Here is a 25,849-nt window from a genome sequence, read left to right on the forward strand (position 1 = left end):
CTCCACTTATTTATTCTTGCTTCTATTTTGTATGATTTTTGGATTGGAACATGTTCCAAAAATCATGCCTGATTCATCATCACAAGTGTTAACTATTCATACATGTTCGCAAAATATTGTTAAATTTAACATCAATTATAAACTTACTGTCAAAGACAGTAAAGCTCTTTAGATAAGGGATGTTGGTGTTAATTAGAATGTATTGTCCGAGTTGATAAAAATATGTCCCCAATATTAGGTAATTGTGGAGTCATAAATTCATGAATAGCTTCAACCCAATTGAATTTAGCAAGATTCTTAAAATCATCTACTATATCTATAAGACATAAAGGGACCTTATATGCACTAGAAGAAAATAATACACAAACAAATATATACAAAATATAGAATTTGTAAAATAATAAAACATCATCTTCTCCTTCAACGCGATTGGCATAAAATTTAAGCAACTCCTCAATTCTGGATCTAGTAGCTTCTTTTTTGTTTGAGAAGTATGTTAGAAAGAGGTCACCGGATGCTTTAGTTGAATTGATCAGAATCGAATCTCCTCGGTCTACAATACCAAGCAGCAATGAAACGTCTCTTCTTGTGAAGGCAACAGGAACACCTGACCAAGTTAAATGATTAGTTGACTTCTACGAACATAAATATAAGTATTGGGCACACCGTGAGCTTGATATGATCATATCAAGCCCACGTTAGGCCTAATATCGAATCGTATCAGGCCCACGTTGGGCCTGATATGATATTATATCAGGCCTACATTAGGTTTAATTTGGCATCGTATCAGGCCCACGTTGGGCCTGATACGATATCATATCAGGCCTTCGTTTGCCATAAGACCCCACTATCAGTGTCATTAGCTGACTTAAATATTCACCTTTTCAAACTATTTTATTTTACTATACAACTACTTCGTGATTAAAATAGAAAATTATAAATTGTACTTGAGAATCTAAAAGTTTGAGTACTTGAACCCAATTTTGAAATATATTGGCTAAAATACCACGAATATGCTGCATATCTTGTATGTCCAAAAAAATACTAAAGAATGACTGTTGATCAATGCCATGATGCCTTCCTTTCTTTGTGGATGCTTGAAAAAAAAACTTTTAAAGTGACCTAAGACACTGTTCCAATGTAATTTCTGTCCAACATCAATTGAACCCTACAATTTAGAAAAATTAAAATTTTTTAATCATACTCGTTGAGCTTTTCAAAATCACAGAGTTTCTAAGGCGATTCCTTTACAGATAATTGAAGTGGAGAGGATGATACATCCGATCCACTTCTTTGCGCCATTATGAAAGGAGATTATTGACGGAAACCCTAAAACCCTTCACTGGAGCCTCGCGAACACTGTAGATCTTTTGGTCAAAAAGCTTGATGTCGCTTGAGAGAGACATGAAGGCACTTACGTAAGGTTTCACTAGGGGGATGATTTCGCCACAAAATTAGAATTACAATCGGAGAGTTACGAAGAGCACCTAGGTAGCATGAATTAAGAGAGGGAGGGAGAAAAATTATCGCATGATTATTTTTAAATCAAAATAATTCAAAATGTGATTCGGATGCCTAGGAAATCATGATTGAAGAGAAGAGATTTGCAGGAGGGTTAAATGAAAATTTCGTATAACTTAACTGTATTATTTTATAAAAACATAATTACGATATGTCTTTTGATAAATTTTTTATTTTGTGTACATCTTTTGATAAATTATTAATTTTTTATTCAAATTTTCAGTACAATTGTGCCATACCAAATGATTAGACGCGTTGATTTAAGAACGAATTTGATGAATTATTAATTATGAGTATTTTTTAATTTATTTTAATGGTTAAATAGTTCACTCTTTATATCACGATAGAGATCTTTTAGTCCCGAATTCTTATATCAGTCCTAAATCTTATTTATTTATTAGTAGAATGAATTATAATCTACTTGTTAAATAATTAGGTCTAATTCATCCTACTAATAAATTTGTAAAATTTTTCTTGATCTAGTAGATCCTGGACTGAGAATTTAACCTCCTATATTAATGGACCTAAATTAAATATTCGGTGTTAATTAAAAAATAAATTAAAAAAATAATAATGATTACTTGATGGATACATTACAAAATTAGCCATTTTTTTTATTGAGAAAACTATCTCACGATGTGTATATTTATTTTAAATAATTGAAAATTTTTGAATGAATCCGTTGACCGGACATCACTACTCTACCCAATCCTCACCCTGATCCGGTTAATACACGTCCTAATTTTTACCCATCTGAAAAATAAATTAAAAAAAACGGTTTCTATTTTTTTATAGATAAATAAACACGTTTATATACGAGAATATACAAAATACAGGTAGATAATTAACACACTCTGGGCATCGTTTTTTTTTTTAATATATTTTTACCCTTCAAATTTTACAAATCTAACGGGGTTAAATTTCTTGAAAAGGAAAAAAATCTAACGGATTCAACTGCCTTATCGTAAACAACTATGAGCAACTACTGGTCACGGCGATTTAAAGCATTTCACGTTATCTGACCTGTCAAGATCGCACTTTCCGATCGCGAATCGGAGGGAGGATGCGCAGCTCGGAGCATGGAAGCGGCGGCGACGCCAGCGAGGGTTTGGCCTCCTACTGGTGGCGCTCCATCGCCGAGGAGTCGCCGAAGGGGGAGGGCACGTCGCCGCACGCGCGGGCTGTGAGCGAGCTCGAGAGGCTCGCGGCGGCGGGGACCGACTCCCTCGACGAACTCCGGCACAGGCTTCTGTCCTACAAGCCCGGGGATCTCTGGTTCCCCACCGGCGGGATCCCGAAGGAGGAGATGGACGTCCCCCCAATCATCACCATCCTGCTGGTGGGGCTCGCCGGCGCCGGCAAAAGCTCGCTGGTGGATCTCATGTACTGCGTCCTCGGCCGCGCTGGATTGGTCCACTTCACTTCCCCCGCAGGTATACCCTCTCGATAGCATCGAAGATTTGATCTTTCCTCTTCGATCTGCTTCTTCCTCGGAAAAAGCTTCGATTTTTAACCTAGTTGAAGATTAAAATCCGAAAGATTGCAAACTGTCTTCCAGATTGGGCTTGATCTCGTTCTTAATGCTCTGTCGCAGACAAAGAGGGGAGAACGGTGTGCCTGGAGGAACACAATGTGCTGAGGTCCATGCGAAACGGCTTCTGCGTCTTCGATTCCCGAGGTTTCGACTGCCGCAGAATGGCCGATGGCCTCGAGGAAGTGGCGGAGTGGATGCGCGATGGTGTCCGGCACCGCCAGCCTTGTCACGGCGCCGTCGATGATTCGACATCCGCTGGGTTCCACGCAGTCAATCGCTTCGCCCGCCGGCGGGTCAACTACACCGTGGTGGTCGCCGACCTCTACGACCTCCACCAATCGCTCCTCTCCGGCGATAGCCGCCCGCTCGAGGCCACCGGCGAGCTCTTCCACTTCCCTCCCATCAGAAACAGTACCAGTGAGTCCTAACCCTAAAAATCGCACCTTTTTTCAACGCTCATGCCCTGGCATTCCCGAACAGAGGAGAGCCCGATGCTGGTGCTGACGCACGGCGACAAGCTATCGCCGGAGGAGAGGATGGCGGCGCGGGGGAAGGTGTGCGCGTACCTGGGCGTCTCGGAGACGAAGGGCACCTACGACATCTCGTGCCTGAACGAGTACGGCGCGGCGGTGGAGGAGATGGACCCGGCGACGTCGTACGCCGTTGGCGAGGCGGTGTTCCGGGCGCTGGCGGTGGCGGACAGGAGCCACCGCCCGAGGATCCGCCCCGAGGACTGGCTACTTCTGGTGGTCTCCTGGCTGATGTGCGGTCTCGCCGCCATCTTCGCCTTCCTCTCTTCCTGCTGCGCCAAGATTGGTAAACCCAAATAAGGAACAGAGATCTTGAGCTATGGAATTGATTCAAACCACAGAATGTTTGATGTTTGAGCGTGTTATGTCATGAATCATGGTCCACCTGTTTTGTTTCCTTGTACCTAGACAAGGAATTCTATCTCAATTTTTGCTCAATCAATCTCTTCCTTCATCAGCACTTGTTGATAAACTCTATCTTAAAGGTGAATTGACCTTATGACAACAATACAAGCCGTCAAAATCAGAACATTCAACTCATGAAAGATTCAAGTTTAGATCATCTTATTGTTCCTCTTGAGTGTTTACCACGATCACACTCACGGATACATTCTTTAGCATTTGCGATATACTCATGCTTGTATATAAATTATAGCACTCTAAAATCAGTTGAGATGCTTGTTTGAATGAATTATCAACAACGAGAAGTGTTTGTTTTTCACAAACTAGAGACTTTGGAATAGAACAATGGCTTCACAAAAATCTTTTAGTTTGCCTCATTTTAGTAACTAAAAATGTATTGAGCGCTCTAATCCAAACAAGATTAAACTTGTGATGATGCTCTGGTAAGGATGAATATCATCACTCTGAAGGTAATTTACATTGCGTACAATTGATACTGATATGTACAAAAAAAAAAAAAAGAGAAAAAAAAGCTACTTGCTCCGATTTTTCTTGTGTATACATGCACAAAATTGGCTTCTATCTTCGAAGCCGTTGGATATATATTCCACGGCTTCAAACGAGAATAAGTTGAAGAATCATTACCACAGTGGTATCGGAGCAAAATTGCCACAGCTTCGGTTCTGTGGTAGGTTATATATATAAACCACTTGGGTTTCACTTGAGACTGCTACGATGCAGGATGTGCACCCCCCAGCTTCTAGATTTCCCTTCTTCGATTGTCGATAGTAAAACCTGAAGAAGGTATTCTGCTTCTTCCTCATTCGGCAATTCGATACTCGTATGAAAAACGGGCGAAGATGGTGAGGGATTCCAAGGTCTATTTTTTGTGCTTCCTCTTTTCTGCACCATTACTGTCTCAAGATAGCTTCCGACAACATTCACAACCTCCTGTGTCCTATCAATATGAACCACACCCTGCAAACTCATTTCGGTTTCTATAACCCATTCTGGATCAGGAGGAATGCCAAGAAACTCAGGTGTGCCCAACCCCAATAAGTAAGACGATGAAACAACCAAAACCAGCCTCTTGCTGATGATCACGAACCTGCCTGTTTGTTTTAGCGGTTTGCACATCACAAATATTTCATCTTTCAATCTCAGCCCATCTGCCTGAAGAAGCGCTGCCACTCCGATAGCTTCATCCCATGAGTATGGTGACAAAGGAAGCTCTCTGGCTAAAGGCCTTGGCAATCGAGTACGAAAGCAACAGGACTGATGCGGGCTACTCCTGTTTCTAATACTTTGAGCAGTTTTCCCTGTAGCTTCAAGGATGCTAGCCACTGGCCTCGCAATAAGCCCAGCAGTCCCCATTGCTATACCTGTAGAATGTATTAAACTAAAAAGTCAAATAATGAGACTTAAAGGGACAGTTCGATATTTGAAGGATGGAAACCTGACAAAACCCCCGGTAAACCATGCTTTTCAGCACCTCTGATTGGAAACTGAAGCAATCCTGTGAGCCCCTGGTACAATTAATTTCTATCATTAGTTTATCCAGAGGACCAAGTTTGGCTTATGATAATTGATATCAACTGCTCACAAAATCATATGAAAGCGAGAGTATGTTTTTATTACGGGAAATAGGAAGCGAACTCAACATAGTGAGAAGACAGTGTAGATTTCACTATATAAGGGAAAATGACGAAGAAATATGACATAGGGCAAGGATCGATATGGAATAGGTACCACTACAATATGTGACAATAAAATATTAATTTGAACGACTATCTAATTGATATACTCTTTTTTTTAAAAGTAAATAAACTAAGTGAGTAGATATTAAAGAATAAATCCCATAAATTTATTTCAGCATGCTTTAAACTTTGCTAAGTGTGTCAACATGAAGTTGAAATATCAGCATGGAACAATATTTGAAACCTTACATGTTAATTCTAAAAGAATTAATAGTATACATATAATTAAAAACTAAGATAATTCTAGTTTGAAGTTGTACCTCTAAAAATTCATTCAGAACACCTTTGCCATGTGAATCTAGGTAATTCAGCTGCTCCTCCAATTGAGGAGCACCATGCTGATCAAATGTAAATGCCACAATACCCTGAAAGAGAAAATGTTAAAATTTGCAATGAATTTCCTCGAGTGACAAACACGACAACAAATATGTTTTATCAATGTGAAAGTACCTTATGTGCAGCCTTACTGAACTGACTGGTAGCACTGCTAATGGCATATATTGTATTGTTTAGAAGACCTTTCGAACCTTGTGCTATGCTGGTTATCAATCCACTGGGGCTCCTCTGGAAAAGCCCAATTTATTCATTAGAAAAATAAAGTAAATAAATAATTTATTACATTAGGTGTAGCTGACCTGTATGACTCCTTTTCCAGAAAAGGATATAAAGTCTCGTATACCAAGACCAACATTCCTAGCAAAACCCACTGGATTTCCAATAACACCAGCAGAGCCAAGCACCTACAGTTTAGGAAGCAACCAGACCCCAAAAGGTTTGAATGTAGTTGGATTTTGAAAAATAAATAGCAGAAATGGATGAGGAAATAATCTCATTCAATTGATAAAAAGTGCTATGGCCGTATGGTGCACCTATATAGTCCGGCGATATATGAAAATAAAATAAAATAAACCCATGTAGAACTACTACTAAATTAACTAGTCCAAAACTCCCCTTGCTCAAGCTTGAACATAAAAGCCAATCATATCAAATTGGAAACTTAAACTAAAAAGAAAGTTCTAGATTAAGTCGTTTTTGCAAAGAAATCAACAATTTGATTTTTAGAACTATGTACAGAGAAAATCATAGGCATCAACACGTTTCTAATGAACCATTAGGCAACCATAAAAGACTGGACATTTATCATGAAAGATTAGACTACTAGCATGTGTGTATCACAAATCAAATAGTATACGATCTGTGTGGTTGAATTTGAACTCAAGCTCCTCATGCCGTAGAACTCATAACGAAGTTAAATAAGTATAGCACACTCCTCTATTGTTCAAAAATGAGGATGCTATTGTAGATTACATCCAAAATAACCACCTGAAAAGGCCCATCCAAGCAGACAATTTAATGTATATATAACAAATAAAACACATTCAGGGATTATATTACCAAGAGAAATGACACAGATTCAAAATACGTTGCTACTGATGGTTGGCTAAAAAAAGAATTCATCCCAAGATTATAGAGAATTTTAGGTGATACAACCTGCCAGTTATATGATTTTTGTTTCCTACACATACATGATTTTCATTACTATAGTAAGACAATGCAAACTGAAATTACAAAAACATAATGCATAATTCACCTTGTACATTTCATGGAACAATTGCTTAGTGTAGTGCCTAGTTACAATTTCCTGTATTGACTCGGGGCTAGCCATAAGATGCGCTAATGTTAGTTGGCTAAACTGAACAGGCACTCCTTCAATATCAACAAGAGCCATCAACCCTCTCTGCAACAAAATGAATATCCATGAAAAAGATCATTGGAAGATGAATAGGAACCACATTAACAATTAGCACCTACAAATAAAAAATACTCATCAAGCCAACAACATTTATTTTCCTAGTTGTTGTAATTAATCTTCATGTAGAGGATATGAATATTACTAATATATCCTTTCAGATAAGAGTCCAACAGAGAGATAAATCTATGTATTCGACCCTAAAAAAAATAGGATACCACAAGATTGGTGACAATTGATTATATCAGATGATGTAATGTCAAATTAAATTAAATTTTAATTAATATTTTATAATTAATAATAAGGTCACCCAAAATTTATTTATATTAACAAAAAATTAATAAATAGATAGAGGTTAATGAACACATTAAAACTATAGAGATTAGCATTAAGCAAATAATCACCGCCTCATCGGTACTGCAACAACCAAGTCATATCCCACTAGGTGGGGTCGGCTAATCACAAGTAAAAATTAAAAATAAAAAAACACCTGAATTAATTAAAAATTATTTATAAATAAATGTAATTTATTAATGCATCTCCAATTAGAAATATATTGATGATAAACGAACAGATTAAAAATTAACCATATTGTTTATAATTAACTATATATTTTACATAACTAACTCTTAAGATTTATGCCACCACCTCGTTGTTTCTCATCATGGTCTACTTTTATTATGCCTTGGAAGTCCATCCCAGTGCTTGTGAGCTATTCCTCTGCCTTCACAACTACACAATGCCTTTGCCTCTATTGACTATTGCTTCAATTAAGTCTTAACTGGTACAGGGAAAAAAAGGTAACATGAACAATAAATTGATCGGCACACAGTACCTCAAAAATTGTCTACGCCGACACTACAGTAGTTCTAGTCCAACAACACAATAGTGACTTTACCCATACCGTTCAGAAGAAAACAGAACTTCAAAAGTTGCCTCAAACAAGATGATCCACATTAAATAATAAACTTGGAGAGAAATCAATGAACTTTTTGAGTGTCATAATAAGCTATTTGTAGGTTATCAAAATCAAATGATGTTGCAAAAAGAATAAAAGTGAACAATATAATAAAGGAAAGAACTATGAAATTTTAGGGTCATTCTTTTTTAAGAATATAAGAACATAGATTATTGAGTAAAAAACAATAATAAACCAGCCTTACAATTTCTAGTAAAGAGCATTCTCAGAAACAGCCTAACTACCTGAAGTGAGTTGCTGTGGAAGTGTGATAAAGATTCAGTATTTGCGCGGACTTCATTTCTTATCGCCCAAGGAGTACTTGAGAAACTAAATATTGAACAAAGTTGACAGACATTTAATTGAGAGTATTTAGGAGCATTTGCATAAAAACTTGAAAAATTGAACTACCAGAAATATTTCTATCAAGTATAGTAGAATAAGAGAGATAGGAACTTTTACATATTCACCTTAAGGACAACTTTAGAGGAGCCAATTGAAAAAGTTCAACATATATCTTCTTCTTCTGTCTTGCTAAAAGAAATATATGTTGCCATGGAGCACCAACTGGAACCACAAAAGGTAACAATGCACTTCTTTCTTCAGTTGCAAAAATTGTTTTCTCCTTAAGCACGTTTTTTCCATTGTAAATGTGAGTGTTTCCCAAGTTTCTATCTGCACTATTACTATGATTCCCCAATTCAAAGTTTCTCCCTAAGCTTGTGTTCAGCAGTCTTGAAGATACTACTTTAAAATACTCAAACAAGCTCAATAATACTTGTTCTTCCAGTTCAATTGACAATGGAGCCAATCTATAAAAAAAATTGTAACATAAGGGCTCAATGCATATACAAACGGAGAAAAGGGTAAAAAACCAATTCATACCCAAAATCTATGTGTTCAAAGGAGACCAAAGATTTATCCATATTCCTCCACCTGGCAGCAGCAAAGTAAAAGACAGGTTCAATGGCACTGTCAAGAGTGGACTCTTTGTGAGAATTTTTGTTTTCCCAATTTCTCAAGATGTTCGTTGCTAATCCACTGTTCTCCTTGTCAAACGAGAGCAGAATAGGATATGGAGTATCAGGCAATTGATTATCAATTTGAAGAGACAAGGTTTTCAAAGATATCTTCTGCTGATCTAAACTCTGCATCAAAACAACTGTGGTCTCCTTTGCACACGCAAAAATCAATTCCTTGGAACAACCAATACATCTTGATAAGAATATATTAATGACATTTTCTGTATTATTTTGCAAAATTAATAGGATCAAGAAGCAAATTACCTGAGTGGAATTCATCAAGGAAATCCCAATAAATGGCACATGTATTGTGAACATTTCAGTGTAACCAGCATTGCTCGTCTTCTGATCAAATATTTCTTTATCTCTGAATCCAAGAGAGCCACTCCCTTTAAGGTTATTAACAACATGATAATTTGAGTCAATGACACTGAGAACCTGTAGCAAAAGCATAGAGAAGATATTGTTTAAAAAATGCAATTAGAACACTATATACCAGCCTATGCCAACTTAAATGAGAAAAGAACCTTGACTGCTCCCTCAGAATGCACGGAGATACATAGTCGTCTTTCAGGTTTCTGCATAAGAAATAGATGCCTTAGGAAACAACTGCACCAGAAAATAACTTCCTTTACAGCAGATATCCAACATACAAGTTAGCACTTGGATAGATCACAGTAAACAATCAAGGTTTATAGATGAAGTTCAGATGTTTCTTCAAAAAAAAATTACACAATTTATAAAGTTGTTAATAAATAAAATCAAGGTTGCCAACAAAGCATCTTCTGAAATTTTATTATGAAATAAATAAATGTCAAGCTGGTATAGGGATAAACAAAATGTTTTTCTTTGTTAACCATGCTTTTAGTTCCAATACCTCGGTTGTTGAAGGTAAGCATACAGGTTCATGTTCTTTTATATCATCCAGACTATATGCTCCTAAAATTCGCTCCCCAGGAACCTAGTAATATATATGTATTGATTTAGCTTGAATTAAAATGAATGCTTTTACGCAAATGATGGAAGATTGGCACATACCTCAACAATGAGACGATGAAGATAGCAAGGTTCATCCCATGAGTACTGGTAAGATGCGTAAGGATGGATTGTGGTATCACATGATTCACATTTTTGTTGGTAAATGCGCAATGTCTGAGAATCATAAAAACAACTGTAGGTTAAAAATTTAGAATTTGCTATCAGTGCATGGTTCCATTTTGAACTAACGTCACATATTTTGAATCTCCCAGATCTTTCTCCCTCATATTTATGCAATGTCCGGATTTCTTTTATGTGTGTGTGTCCAGGATCACATGGTTTATTGGTTTGATGCAATAACATATCTATTTATGGCTACGGAACCATTTTGAACTAACATCACCTATTTTTAATGATGTACTTCCATTATTAATAACAAACATTAACTCGGTTAGATAAACATCTACTACAAAAACAAATTTTCAAGAGGAAGAAAGATCTGAGTAGAAATTCAAACAGAAACAAAGCTAGGTGCTTTTATTACCAAAAAACAATTTATATTATACTTCACAATGTACAATGCTCCAAAAGGATACTACCTCCATTGAGAAATTGTCTATCCTATATGGCATAAAGCCAGTATCATCATCAGACAGAAGAATTAAATGCGTCATAGAATGCCCACTAGAGTTCTTGATCATATCTTCTTTGCTTATTGGCATGTCAGCATTTTGTACTTCAACTCGAACCATGTTAGATACACTGCTTATATAATTTCTAACTTTTACTTGAGCATCTCCAAGACAATCTGGACGGAAGTTGCCTGACCATTGCGAACCAGGTTCACTGAATCGAAGAGAAATAAGCAGCTCTCTGCAGTAGATTAATGCTCATGAATTACAGTGTGGGGATATTATATATATATATATATATATATATTAAAGTTGTAATAAATGTTACTAGTGCAAAGATGAAGGAAAATGTTTCAGTATTCAAATGGGTAGGCAAGCTGTTGATTGATGAAAATCTTTGACAAAATTGAGAACCTAGACTATGAGTAATCCAAGTAGCATCTTGAATTCAAATTGATAAAGAATAACTGTTGGAAATATCACCGACTTTGGTGAAGAGTGTTATATCCAGCATGAAGAAGCATATAAAGATCAATACAAGTACTTGTATACAAGCTTTCAAATCTCACTCTGCCGGAACAAAATAGTGACATGCCATACCAGGGTGTCCCAACACACTATGCCAGAGGCATCAAGGAGAAGGAGAAGACAAAGTAAATGAGGAAGAGGAGGAGAGGGGGGAAGAGGATGAATAAAATTTGTGAAAAATCCTTAGTTGATTGCTTTTCTATGTTGTTTCATGAAATGCGTGGAGAAGTTGTAGTTGTCTTGCAATCGTTTGTCCGTGGACAAAGGATGAGCTCGTGGACGAACTTGCGTTCACAGGATGAGCTCATAGACAAACTTGCAAACAAAGGATGAGCTCAGAATGAAGGATATACTCGCATGCCGGAGATTTTGGATCTTCTCATGTGTCGAACAGCAGATAAAACAAAAGTTCTTGCCTGTACCAAACATGGAACGAAATTCAAAGCAATGCTTCTGTATGGAAAACACAATGATTCTCAACCCACCTCAAATGAACATGATCTCTTTATTGCATAGTGCAGATGATATCAGAACAGAAATTTTACTCTAAGTTTTACCAGATACTAATGCCATCATGGTACAAGTATGAAAAATAAATTGCAAGGACAGTAGCAAGGGAAACAAGCTTAAATGAAAGGAAAACATCAAACTCCATTATTTCGTGAGACCTAAGTTGTCCATATGGATTTCAAAAATAAACAATCCAAGCAGAATAGACGTCCACAGAACGTTACCAAACACGCTTTTGACCAAGACAGCTTACTGTGTGGCAAAGAAGATGATTAAATAATAAAGATGCACCAATGGTCAGATTAGCATTTTAAATTTGAAGAATATTCACCTACGAAATAATGGGAGATGCTGAAAAGTTTATAAATAAATTTTAGATTCCACCATTTAATTGAACATTCCAAATATACACAAGGGTCCTTGAAGATATTAGTTTACCAATTGCTACTCTAGTGCCAAGAAAGAAAAGAATGGATGTTCACTTGAAGGGTTCACCACAAAGTTCAAGATACTAATCTTAGCTGTGAAGGCCTTTATCACTCATCAGCATCTATAATGCTGTGATTATTTGGACAAATGCCCAATTCTCCACATCATCAGAAAATGTCCTAGATTGAAATTTGTTAACAGTTCACAAAGATGGATAGTTCATCATTGGTACAAAACTAAATAGGGTCATTAGACTGCTAAAAGAGGAATTTGCATCTCATTGCAATAGAAGAAACCTTGATGTATCAGACCAGTGAAGCTGAGAATGTTGCCCTACTCCCAAATGGTGAGAAATGTTAGTTCCTTTCTGTCTGTAGAACAAGTTCTTTTTGCAGGCATTACATATGATGTATCTGCATTAAATAAAAAATATATATATTAAGCCTGGTTGATACCATGACATTTGCTACATAAGCAGAATAGAATGTTAGCAAGTGCTCATCAATTAGATTACTGATCAGAAGGAATCGATTAACATTGCGAAGAAACAAAAATACAATAATAGAATGATGATAGAAATAGAGTAAAATATTTATTAAGACCAAGATTGAAGTTTTTTAACTGTGTTGGAAAAATAGTAACTATCAAGTCCCTTCTTATCCTCTTAAAGAAAATATCATGGGTTTGATTCATCTTACTATTAAAAAAAACCCTAGTATAAAACAACAATGAGAAGAATATTGAAGAAAACATTGAAACATATAATTAAATATAAATGAACACAACTGAAGTTTGGACAGAACATCAGTGTGTTATGCATTTTCATTATTTTTTCTTTGCAAATTACCTGGGCTGAAAGACAATTACCCTTGTCCTCCCAGATAACTCTCCAGAAACAGGGACTGATGCAGCACAGATTAAAAATGCACCAGAAGCAAATGGTTGAGGAATAGTGATGTTTGCCGAACCACTTGCTGTGACAAGAGAAAATGGTTTAGACCAAGACAGATTTCGATTGCTCTCGTATCGGGTTTTTGACAAACTAGCAGTCAGCTTAACCACAAGTTCAGTCGCAGGAATATCGCTTATGGGGCCATAGATACATGGTTTTATTTTTAGGTTGTGTTCATCATGCACAAATCCAACACCCTTCCCATCTTTCCATGATAAAAAAGATGAGCTCCTCTTAACTTTACCATCTGTTTTGGTAGAGCAAGAAACTCCTGTTTCCTCAGTGACACTTGTATGGTGAATTGAAGATTGGCTGAATTCTTCTTTTCCAAAATTATTGTCACGTTGTCTGCTCTCCAAAGAACTATCAAAAAGAACTGAATCAGAAGACAATCTCGACTCTGAAGATAAAAATGCAAGGCCATCATTTTGAGTGAGAAGATGTTTTTCTTCAGTTTCATTATAACTTGGAGGAATAACAATGGCATGTCCTGTTCCCTCACTATTGACATCTAAGATCGTGAGAAACAAACCAGTACAATTATACAACAAAAAGGGAACAGAAAGACATATCTCCCTTGCCCCACAATATGCATCCATTGTTTTATCAAGAGTGGCATAAATAAGGCCTGCAATAATGATTAAGTCAGCCCACAATGCAATGTTCAGAGTTAACAAAAATTCCAAGTGAAGATTTTACCACTTGAATCTTCAGGATAAAATGTCAATTTTTCTGAAGAAGAGTAGACAGAACCATTTAATCTGCACATTGAAGAAAATGAATCTGCTCGAGGAAACTTTGATGCAAGATTCTGGTAGTGTTCCATTTTGAAGGTTAACCCAAGGTCATGCGCAGAATCAATATGAAAAATAGAAGTGGTACCAACCTGAAAGGTGCATAATGTCACAGAATTATAATAGGTATCAAAACTGAATATATATATATATATATACTGTCTATAAATGTCTATAAAAGGTTAGTAAGAAGCTTGTTGCAAACCTCTGAAAGAGAAAAAGTGCGTGTGATTCCAGCACATTCTATTGTCAAGGACAAACAATTAGGAAGATAATTTTTCACCAGGAGGGGAGTATTCAGCCTCACATGTCGAATAAAATGATTCCTCAGAAAAGTTGACTTGTTACTTCTAAAGAGAGACGGTTCAGTCTCCTGTATTTTTACTGGTGAAAGCTCTTTTGCTGCATCTACAGAGCAGAAGCTATAGTCCTGAATTGATATGCAGCAGCGGAATGGATCATTACTAGGATGACATGGATAGCACACAAAAGATCTCAGATATCCGAGTTTACTTTCATGGGATAATATATTTGACAGTGAATGTGCCTCACTCCACAAGTATTGTGTCCCGGCTGGATGCCACCTGATTTGACCAGATTCTGCCAAGTGCAATGGCAAAGGAATATCATGTCCCGGAAGTACTGGTCCTAGGATCTGAAACAACAAAGAGTGGCCACATTGTTGAGAATTTTCTGTCCAGAGAGAGATTTAAATTTAGAATAACCCTTCTAGTTTCTATTAAAATTTCAAAGAAGATGAGAGCAGCAATTTTAGAAGTAAAAAATCAAAAAGTCATCTTACTAAAGAGGCTTATAAGTCAAGCAAACAAACTTGAGAACTTAGAAACTGTTGAGACCCTACCATGATCTTTACAAATGACTCCTGAATATAGTCTTTTTGACATACCAATGTTGGCAGGTTATGACAAAGTTACAATAGTTAATTGTAAATTAATTGTAGCATTATAATGTCCAAGAATTCTACCTTGGAAGACACACCCAGTGGAATGTCAAACCGTACTTCCAAAGGCACTGAAGTTGCATTGAAAAGTATAACCTGAAGCAGATAGAGAAGTTATTCTAGCCATGTCCAAACAAATTTACTTTCAACAAATTGAAATAAGTACCGTTGAGTACAGCCTTATGATCTTGCTATAGTGATGCATAGAAACCTCAAATACTACAGGAACAAATAATCCTTCATGTTGATCGCTTTTGTACTGCTCCCCGGTCCTACAGTTGTTTCCATCTTTGTCTACATCCACAAGAACTGAGTGCTTGCTTTTAGAGAAATTCACCTCAAAAAAGCTAAGACCCACAAGGTCCATTGACATAGGTTTTGAAGGCCCAGAAGTTCCTTCAAAGTATATAGAAATCATATGATGTGATATGACACTCATCTTTTTGTCTAGAAGCCTGTCGGAAGAATTAGAGGGCCTATATTGAAAAAATTGTTCATCAAGAGTTTCCTCAACAAAAATTGGAACAGAAAACCCTGGCTGAACAACATTTTCATTGTTCATATGATAGTTGTACATATCATCCATGTCAGCAGATCCACAGTGCACGTGGTATGTCAGAGGTAATGATGTATCATTATAGAGGATATATGGGGCATATCTTCTGCTATGTATTTCTTCAGTAGTCCGTAATCCCAAGATTCCATGAGGATCTTGAAATCCATAAGCATCATCATTCTTAAAAGCATCGGTAACCACATGATTCAATCTAAAAATAGCCTGCAGAAAACTTCAAAATCAGGAGAAGAAAATACAATATGAGTCTTCTACTTACAAACTCAAGTCATCATCCCCTTGTTTGAAATATCTATTAGAGAAAAGATATGGAATATTTTGAAGTAAAGACAGAACCAGTTACATGCCAAAATGACTGGCCATTTGAGAGGGGATGCCCCCTCCGCATGAGCACTCAAAGGACCCCACTACCCTCTCGTGTGTGACTATGGGTGTTGTTAACAGTATTGCAGTCAATTACTTTGTTTATAGGTGTAGTGGGTTAGTTCCACAATGATACTTCTAGCTTTATAGTTTCATCATGAGTCATATATATACCTGTGCAGCAAGTAGCTTCAACAAATGTAACACATTGTTTTCCGTTCCGCAAACTTAACATAGTATCAGAGGTATTTTTTTCAGTTACAATTTTCCAAAGTGGTATTCCCCCTTAGGAGGAGATCACCGGCCTCCCCTCATCCGCCCCTTTTTTCTCTCCTCACTCTTGCTGCACTGAATCCGCAAAGCCACCGCCTATCTGAATGTTTGCCTTGTCCAGATTGACTCATCCAAATTGACTATGCTACTTCAGTGGTGCTAGCATTGGGAGGATCTCCACTATCTCGCCACTTGCATTCCTGCAAACGGACTGAAGATATGCTCACGTTCCATTTGCAACTCTCTACATTTGGTCATCTCCTCTCCTCCATTGCATGAACACCTTAGCAGCCTTTCATGAATCGCCCAGTTGTGCAGTGAAATTGTGGAGAGCACCTTACATGCACTTCTCCACAATGCAACTCCCCACGAATCTATGGACATGTGTGCATTTTCTTCACATGATCCTCTCCTTTAACCATCACAACAATCTTCTCTATGAGCCACCACTACTCTTGTTCACTTGTAGGCAACAACTCCAAAAGTAGAGTTGTGACCTACCTCTTCTAGAGCTGCTAACCATCAGACACTCTTTTCTACTTCTGTAAGCTCTTGAAAGCAAAGAGTTCTCTAAGTCTTTTTCGTTCTTTAGAGGGCAGATAAACCCTTGGTTTTGGGCAGCGAGCTGACTGTCTCTTTTCCGACATCACTCTGCTCACTGGTGGATCTACATTGCCCAAATGATCCCAACTCCTGGCATCTCTCATACACAATCTATGAGCACTGCAAATCTAGTAGTACTGTTTCTCTAGCATGAGACTGCTTCCTCTTACCAATCTAAGAGGGCTCCAACTATTAGACTGATGGTAGTGCAGGATTTAAAGTTTCAAGAATAGGGCAGCAATGGAGAGGAGATTCCCATCTCCCTTAGCATGGGTGTCTTCTTCTCTGGTGTCAAAGCAGCAATATAATCTCCTTCACAATCGTATTTTTCCAAGTGATGTCATAAATGGTTGTCCCTGGTCATTCGTCTTCCCTAGCATGGGTATTTTCTTCTCTAGTGCCAAAGCAACAATACAACTTCCTTCACACTCTTAAAGACCAAGTGATGTCAAATAGGCTGTCCCTGGTCAGTCTTGTTCCTTAAAATGTTACTGATGCTTCTATACTCCACCCTCTTCTACCTCGACCTCAAGCACTTCCAACACCTATCCATCCTTAGAGGAAATATTTTATTCTTAGCTTGCTACTTCTGACAAAGGATAGATTTGTGCTATCTACCTCCAATTAAGACTTAATCTCTACAATTCATTTTTCCTCCAAGACCATTAAGTCTTTTCCTTTAATCCATTGCAAAATACTGTATGCACCACTGCATAGAGAAGCCCCTTGAAAGGCTACAAGGTTGATGGTTAATTCAAGGCATATCTTCATCAAGTGTATCAACGGGTCTTGTTTTTTCTATTTAACTTTCTATCCGTGGATTTATCAGTATTATGCTTTAACTGAGTACCGGAGTTAAAGTTTCACTTTATAAGTAATCATTAGATTTTATATTGGAGTTTTACCTATGTAGATGTTATACATCTAGTTTCTGAATTAATTAACTGTTCTATTCTCATAAGTAAATGAAAAAGTTCTATGCGACTCAAAGCACTAAAGGAATTCTATACATTATCCTAAGCATTCATCAAAGTTGTATGAAAAAAGATCTTTTTCAACAAGAATTCCACATACTAAGGAAGATGCAATAGCCTGAACTCTAATATCCAATACATTCTCTAAGTTAGCATCAGTTGCTAGCATAGAAAAGGCAAAGACATTTTAAGGGAAAATCATACCTCAATTAGTGGTTCTGTAATATTTAAATTAAGCTGCTTTGTTGAATTTAAATACACATTAGTAACTGCATAAGAATTCAAGATATGACCCATATGTTTCCAAGTCCAGTTCAACTCAAAACTCCATGGTTCCAGAAAAGCTTCCCACATAACCTACAAAATCTAGGGAACTCAAATCACCATGTATATGATGCAAAGTTACAACTAGTTTCTCTCTCTCTCTCTCTCTCAGTATACCTTATCAATGTTGTTGTAGTTAATCAACAGATCAGCAGCAGCTGAGCCCTCAATGATATCTGCTGTTTGCTTGAATTGCACGAGCATGTTCTTTGTCAAGGTCTCAAGAATAGGTCCATGATAGCTCCACTATGTCAAAGAAACAATAAAGTCATGAAAAAACATCATTTATTGGAATTGAAGTCAACAAAAACACGGATGTATATGTGCCACGAACATGATGCTTCTGATCTACTTAAGAAACCAATACAGACATGTTTAGATCTAATCTTTTTGATTCACCATCTGATCCTAATTTAAAAATTGCAAAAGAGATTAAGGCAATTTTTAACACACCCAAAAAGACTTGAACTTCAGATCATCCAAAGAGATGCAATAGATTATTAGGAAATTGAATGTTGAACATGCTTTATGATCACCTGATTGGAGTGTCCACGATATAGGCCACTGGGATTTTTTTCAGGTTGAGAGATCCATTAAAAATGCACCAGATACAACTTATTGTATCAAGATAACGGTGATGTAGAGTTTGTTAATGATATGGATGCTAATTCATCAATTCTTTACGGGGAATTTATGTGGATGTTCAAAATTAAATGAATTATGTTGTTTGAGAAAATTTAGGATTATGGAAATAAAAGGCATAATGCAGCTTCTCATTATAGAGAGGGGAACATACACAAATGACACTAACTACCTGTCCAGTGTTGTGGCAGAATAGAAACATTTACAGAGTTAAAAATGAGTCATACTCACAATGAAATTGATCTGAGTATAATCATATTCATATTGCTTTTCCTAAAGTAGTTTATTGTATTTTACACTTGCAATCTATTAGTGTCTCCACCACCTATCCCATCTAATGTAGATATATCAGCCATGATTTATGGTTACCGCCCAACCATGAAATTGATACATGAGAATCAACATCTCAAATTGCTTCTGTTAAAGTAGTTCATTGTCATCTACACTTGCAGCTTATTATAGTGCCTCTCTTCTTGATGTAAAACACATGCAATAAGATTTGTATAAGAGAGTTTTTACTCTTAACATGCTTATTGGAGAAAACCCTAATTGCCCCTCAGCTTCATTGCCACTAACAATACCTCATAAGTATTATATGAATACCATTGTCTCTACCCCTGCTCTAAAGTAGAATCTTAACTTCACTCTCAAACATTACCTCTCTTGTGAGTTGTGACGATGCTACGTCCTACATGGCCTCCCATACAAGTTACTTGGAACCTCTGAATGTCCTTGATAAATCTATCAAGTTCAATACCATCAAATCTTCTTTGCTCTGCTTTCTTATGGGATCTCATGGAGCATGCTTATTTTGATGATGGACCACAACACAAGGTTAAAACCATCATACATTTGAAGTGGCAAGAACCCAGCTATGATATTGTCACCTGCTTCCAGCTTCCATGGTTATGTTTCATGAGTTGGCAAAGATACAGGGAATATCCTAAAGCATTGTCAGCACAGTAATGAGCCTTGTCTGAACAGTTGTATTATGCAAACAACTTCAGTAGATTTTAAAGAAAATGGAATGAACTTGCACAACAACACTATCAAACTGATCTTTCTCAGAATTATGATTTTCTCATGACTAAGTTTCTATCTAATCTTCATCCTTCTCTGCAGGGAGCTCAATCATGGTTTTCATCCTTGAATCCCTACGGCATTACCTCAGATTCTGTATTTGTCTAAGATACATGTTACACCATCTCCACCTTAATCAAATTGCTCTATCTATGCAGTACTATTACTGCTGGTCGTTTAGTGGTGGAAGGAGGTTGGCTTGGCGGCTACAATGTAGAAACTTCTTTCCACCCTATCCTCATTGTAGTCACACAAATAATACTCCTAATCATCATTGGCAGAAATGGCTAGCCTACATCTACTCAGCTTGCACCATCTTCTGGTGCCAATGTAACTGATTCTTCTCATTCTTCTTCCATAAGTTATGATTCAGATGTCTCTCCCATGAAGATTATGATTATTTATTAGTTTTTTTTCTCAGAGCCGACCCCACCTAGTGAGATAAGGCTTGGTTGTTGTTGTTGTATTAGTTTTTTCTCATGCCTGCTAATTCTACAACTGCCTCCACATTTTCTCATATGGACTTCTATAGTTGCTCATTGAAGTACAGATTGTTATATTCTATGGAATCCCCTACACATCAAATAATCATAGACAATTTTCAATTCTTCATAAGCTCCTGACCTCTTGATCATAAATAATGGATATCTATCCTGTTGATAAGAAAAAGATTAAATTTAGCTCTCTTCGTTTTTATAGAGATGACAGTCACTTTGTGCCAAGTTTACAAATCATCTTTACGTTACTACTCTTACTCCTTCCAGAAAAAAAGAACAAATCGGGAAAGCTAGAAACATAGAGCAAAACACACAGATGAAAATTCTATAATGAGTGGTAATATACTAATATTTGGCAAACGAGTTTTAGATTGTGAACATACCAATAAAAAAATTGGAATTGGTGTGAGCCATAACCAAGAAGAAAATAAAGATATCAAGGAATTCCCATCTTATTGAAATAAACAATAATGATCAAGCAATCAATAAGAAAGAAAGGCTTAAGTTGGATAGCATACCCGTCCATCACTCAATAGCAAGGTGCCCTTCTTCAAATGAAGTTTGAGATCCACACAATTTTGTGACATAGGAGAAGATTCAGTCTCAGGAACAATTAACCGAAAGCAATTCAAGAAGTACAACACTTGATATGAAATTCCAATGTCAAATGATTGTACAGCAACATCAGAGCATATATTTACCAGCTCTTTCTGCTTCCTATCTATAAAAATTCCTGTTCTCACCTGAGATATGTGGATAAATGGAATGGAAGTAATTTCAGAATTGAGAACCATCTCCAACCTCATTCTCACCTGGTCCAAATTAAACTTCATCTCCATACTTTTCTCGAGGATGGTCATTTCACAAAATTTACTGTGGACAGTGAGCTTCAAATAGCTACAATTTTTTAACTTGCAAAGCTGCATACTCTCTGCTAGATTATCACAGGGAACATCCAGAGAATTTAACATATCTACTTCAAGTATTTCTGAATTTATCAAGTCGTTCTCACCTGAGTTAGGAATATATAAAGAAGCTGAGATGTTTTCTGATTTAATAACCCAACTAACGATTAGGGGATCTGGGGAAATATGACATTCAGACTCTAGTTCGACATTGGAAGAAACCGGAGTGCCCTCTAAATGCATTGAGTATGACTGAAGAAGCTCAACAATATTCTTCCAGTCAGACACATGCAACCAAATTTCAAGGCAGGGTATGCTGACAAAAAGTTCAAATATAGCATCACAAGATTTAGATAAACTGAAATGAAGATGAGATGAACTGATAACTTCAGGTGTGACCAATAATAAAAGAATATTTTTATTTGAAGAGCGCATAACCAGATAAGGGATATTCACTACTAGAGATTGTAGCATCGCACTTTGCATCATGGCAGATAGATTAAGTTGTGTTTCAACACTTGCAATAAGTGGAGAATCTTCATCTCCAAAATGATAGAGCGATATGGAAAGTGCTTTAATACAACATTGAATATTGATAATAGATTCACTTGGCACAAAATCTTCCTTCTTACTATTTCTGCAACACTGCAAGAACTGCAAGGCATCAGATGTATACTTCTCAGATTTGTCAGTAACTGATGATAACTGATCGATAGCATCAGCAACAGCTTCTACTCCATCTATAAAGTAGTCATCTGACAAAAAAAAAATAGCAGATTCATCTGTGAATTATTTACACAGTAATCAAGGTTCTAATACGAAAGAAATAGCAGCAACTCAGCCGTACCTCTTGCAATTAAGTTACAGATGCTTAAGCTCATCATTACCAAAAATGGGGTAGTGGAATTTTGGGAATCATCCTTTGTATCAAAGGGAATTCGGATCCATAAATCAGCATCTAGTTGTGTAATGAGAGGCATATTTGCATTAGACATACGATTGGCTGGTCCCAATAGAAACTTTTTATCATCCCCAAGCAGCAAAAGAGATAAAGATGTACTTCTTCCAAATACATTAACAATCTTAACTGCTTCAGAACATGTGGATTCTGGAAACATGCACTTAGAAGGCATATCTCCACAAACACCTGATGAATTGGACACTGGAATGAAGCTGCCAACTAGTTGAGGCAACTCAAGATCTACACAGAAATCATGATTCTCAAGAGGAAAAAGCAGAGTTGAATTGAGCACTTCAAACTTGAAGAATAAATCATTCAGCACAATTTCAGAGCCTTCATAATCAAATGTCCAATCGGGTAAAGAAAAGTAGCCAATCAATAAACTCAGAAAATCAGAAGAAAGTATGCAGCAGACATGTTGGATACCAATACTTATTTCCGTTGCAGGGAGCGTTGTATTCATTTTTCCTTTTCTTACACGAATATTCAATATCGGAAAATTGTTTACTGATGATGGACCTAAGAGGACCTCATGGATATTGGGAAAAGACCATGATGATGAAAGTGCTACCCCTTGAATGGATGATTGTAAATCCCAACAGTCAGTTTCACAAAATCTAAGAGAAGATATAGATGTAGGTACAGAAAGTATTCCCAAAATGCAAGAGGAATCATGAAAATATGCATTAATCCGATTCAGAGTGAACTTCATGCTAAAGCAATTGCTGTTGGCACTTGAAACTTCTTTAATGCCGGTTGAGGGCAATGTCATGTTCGAACTCTTGGTTGTACATGGCATTTTTTCAGAGAATTCTTCATTCTTGATGCATAATTCTTTTAAATCTGAAAGACTAAGTATACTTGAGCTTTTAAGACTGTTTAGGAAACCTGAATTAACTATAGACACAAATGGGAAATGGTGTGAAGAAAATTTGGGGTATGCAGTCTGTTCAAAATTGTAGAAGTTGGAGAAAACAGACTCACACCACTCATTGTCAGCTATTTCCAGATCAATATTATTCTCACTCGGCCTAGATGTCTTGACGGAAGTTCTAGCAATAGAAGATTGCACTTTATGAATGAACTTCTGCAGTAATCCAGAAAGTTTTGGGTAAATATGAAGATCAATATCACATATGAACAAACTGCACTCCTGTCTCGGAAAACCTCCTGCTTGAGCTTGGTATTGCAACTCTAGGCAACGAGTCCCAGAACTTCCACTGGAGGGCAGTTCTTGTATGCTAAGACCTGCATACTGAGTACTCGCATTTATAGTGCCACATATTTCATTTCTTTTTGAGCACAATAAATTACAATTTGATTCATTATACAAGTGCAGGTAATCTATTTTCAACATATTTGCAAGGAATGAAAGACTCATAGCTTCCTGTAGAGAGTACCTAACATCTACATCTCTAGAAGTAAGGGAGATAGTTGCGCTATTTTCTGCATCTTCTTCAAGATCAAGATTACATTGCCATCTGTCAAATTTGACAGACACAGAACATGGAAAGGGAAAGAAGTGGGAATTATGTGCACTGCCACCGATAACATATGGATCATCTTCAGCAAATATCTGAGGTCCAAGCACTGACCACAAGTCCTGCACTCTGAGAAGAGCATCGACTATTTCTACGGAGATATGCATAGCAAGTGTATGAACAATACAATCAACCTAGATACCAAGGAATTGTTTAATGTGGATATTAGCATAACTAAAGGCAACTACATATGCATGAATAAGGAAAGCATTTCTTCAGTGATGTGAATCTGGACAGAAAAATTAATCTGATAATAAAGTCAGAACAAGAGTTCATCATGCTGGGGCTAAATCATAGTAGATAGAAGAAGCATGAGCATGCAAACAAAAGAATCAATTATTCCCTTATGCAATGCTGATTTGCATAAATGCTCAAGATATAGTTTTAGGGAAGTAAAATATTTATATTTATATCCGAACCATCTTAATATGAGCATAAATATCTGCTAGACTTCACATTTTCTCTATTTTTATATTTGCTAAATATGCATGATTGTTAGACTGATATCTTACCTAGGAACCATAACAGGTTCATAAAATCAGATCATATGACGAGACAGGGAGATACACAATCTAGCAACAATATTTTGTAAATTTGGCATTTATATCATTGTATTCATCAATATTCAATATCTAGTATTTTTATTGTTTAAAAAATCATGTATTATCGCAAGCATCTCAAACTTTGCATCATTCTACTATCACAAAGAATGATTGCAGTATTAATAAAATAAATATAAAATATAAGTGTCGAATTTTTATGAAGAAAGTAATAAATTTATAATTAAGTGTCAATCACAATCTCAAGCTTGGATGAAAAATATTAATGTCCGCATTATGCCTAGACAACCGCATTAAATTTGTCTAAAGCTGTGAATATGAATATGAATATGAATATTAATCATATTTTTTGGAAAGCCAGGTATAGTGATATTCCCTTGCATACAATACAATTATAGGATTAAGTTCACAAAATAACCTCAAATAGTTGGGACAACCATAGGTTGATGATGATGAAGAAATAACTTATGCAAGATGAATGACCATGACAAAAGTTAAAAAGAATATTTCTGCTCGCAAGTTAAAAAAACTCGCACATAATCAAAATTTCTTAGATGATATGAAATTACAAGGATCCACTTTTAGCAAAAGTTAAGCTTTAAAATATTTCTGTGGAAGTATATTTTATTTCAACAAATTTGAGGATTGGCCTAGCAAAAGATGAGTAGAAATAGGATCAGATCACAAGATTACTGCTACCCCAACCTAATTAACATCCTACTTGAAATTTTGATCATTAAGGCAATTAGGATTGTAGGATTGTTGGTGAAAAAAGATCGATAGCAAGAACCTAATCACAACCAATGTTGAACTCTCAATTTGTTAGTGAACTTCGAACTTATCTGCCCACCTCTTTTATGATGACAGGAACAACCTGAACTAAACTGCACCTGTTCAACCTCCAACAGGTATCTAACATGAAAAGGGATTCAGAATCTCACAGGAATTAGAAGATCATTTGGTAGAGCCTTAAGGGTAATGGACCAACAAAAAGAAATCTAGAGAAATATCTCATTGTTATCTAAGGTGCCTAAATTCTTGGTAGGTAAAGTTCAATTCTTGTGGAGGTAGAGAAAGGGGGGAAAATATATATTGGCACACATCTTAGCGATACATAAGGTACTTGGTTCTAGGAACTATCTCAAATATGGAGAAGTTGTGCTATTGACAAGAGATGAAGTTTCTGCTTCCAGCGAGAAGTTGTGCTATTGACAAGAGATGAAGTTTCTGGTTCCAGCCTTCCTCCAGTACTCCATATCAACAGACAAGAAAGCAAATTAAAGCAACCAAATCA

General features: G+C 36.6%; 2 protein-coding genes across 8 annotated transcripts in view; one reads left to right on the forward strand and one right to left on the reverse strand.

The window, feature by feature from the left end:
* Window positions 1–2,471: 2,471 nt before the first annotated feature.
* On the forward strand, window positions 2,472–3,886 carry LOC122047647. The gene is made up of 3 exons (XM_042609059.1): window positions 2,472–2,954; window positions 3,116–3,472; window positions 3,536–3,886. Exons 1-3 carry the CDS (start codon window positions 2,585–2,587, stop codon window positions 3,883–3,885), a joined length of 1,077 nt encoding a protein of 358 aa, XP_042464993.1. The 5' UTR covers window positions 2,472–2,584; the 3' UTR covers window position 3,886.
* Window positions 3,887–4,414: 528 nt separating this feature from the next.
* The window catches only part of LOC122047646, a 49,239-nt gene continuing 27,804 nt past the window's right edge, over window positions 4,415–25,849 (reverse strand). For 6 of the 7 annotated variants that reach the window (XM_042609052.1, XM_042609055.1, XM_042609056.1 and 3 more), the window contains 24 exons: window positions 22,341–24,129; window positions 21,107–22,248; window positions 18,487–18,615; window positions 18,250–18,402; window positions 15,425–16,036; window positions 15,283–15,354; window positions 14,503–14,952; window positions 14,203–14,389; window positions 13,399–14,131; window positions 12,848–12,964; window positions 11,052–11,325; window positions 10,513–10,626; window positions 10,352–10,435; window positions 10,002–10,052; window positions 9,739–9,912; window positions 9,338–9,648; window positions 8,923–9,264; window positions 8,698–8,782; window positions 7,336–7,482; window positions 6,380–6,484; window positions 6,195–6,308; window positions 6,005–6,109; window positions 5,444–5,513; window positions 4,415–5,369 (listed from right to left, as the gene is read on the reverse strand). In XM_042609052.1, coding sequence (XP_042464986.1) covers window positions 4,705–5,369; window positions 5,444–5,513; window positions 6,005–6,109; window positions 6,195–6,308; window positions 6,380–6,484; window positions 7,336–7,482; window positions 8,698–8,782; window positions 8,923–9,264; window positions 9,338–9,648; window positions 9,739–9,912; window positions 10,002–10,052; window positions 10,352–10,435; window positions 10,513–10,626; window positions 11,052–11,325; window positions 12,848–12,964; window positions 13,399–14,131; window positions 14,203–14,389; window positions 14,503–14,952; window positions 15,283–15,354; window positions 15,425–16,036; window positions 18,250–18,402; window positions 18,487–18,615; window positions 21,107–22,248; window positions 22,341–24,129 — 8,025 coding nt within the window. In that variant the 3' untranslated portion in view covers window positions 4,415–4,704. The remainder of the gene's footprint in view (window positions 5,370–5,443; window positions 5,514–6,004; window positions 6,110–6,194; window positions 6,309–6,379; window positions 6,485–7,335; window positions 7,483–8,697; window positions 8,783–8,922; window positions 9,265–9,337; window positions 9,649–9,738; window positions 9,913–10,001; window positions 10,053–10,351; window positions 10,436–10,512; window positions 10,627–11,051; window positions 11,326–12,847; window positions 12,965–13,398; window positions 14,132–14,202; window positions 14,390–14,502; window positions 14,953–15,282; window positions 15,355–15,424; window positions 16,037–18,249; window positions 18,403–18,486; window positions 18,616–21,106; window positions 22,249–22,340; window positions 24,130–25,849) is intronic. The other variant, XM_042609053.1, reaches the window with a different exon arrangement.

This window comes from Zingiber officinale, chromosome 2B (genome assembly GCF_018446385.1).
Source record: "Zingiber officinale cultivar Zhangliang chromosome 2B, Zo_v1.1, whole genome shotgun sequence".
NCBI classification, from domain to species: domain Eukaryota; kingdom Viridiplantae; phylum Streptophyta; class Magnoliopsida; order Zingiberales; family Zingiberaceae; genus Zingiber; species Zingiber officinale.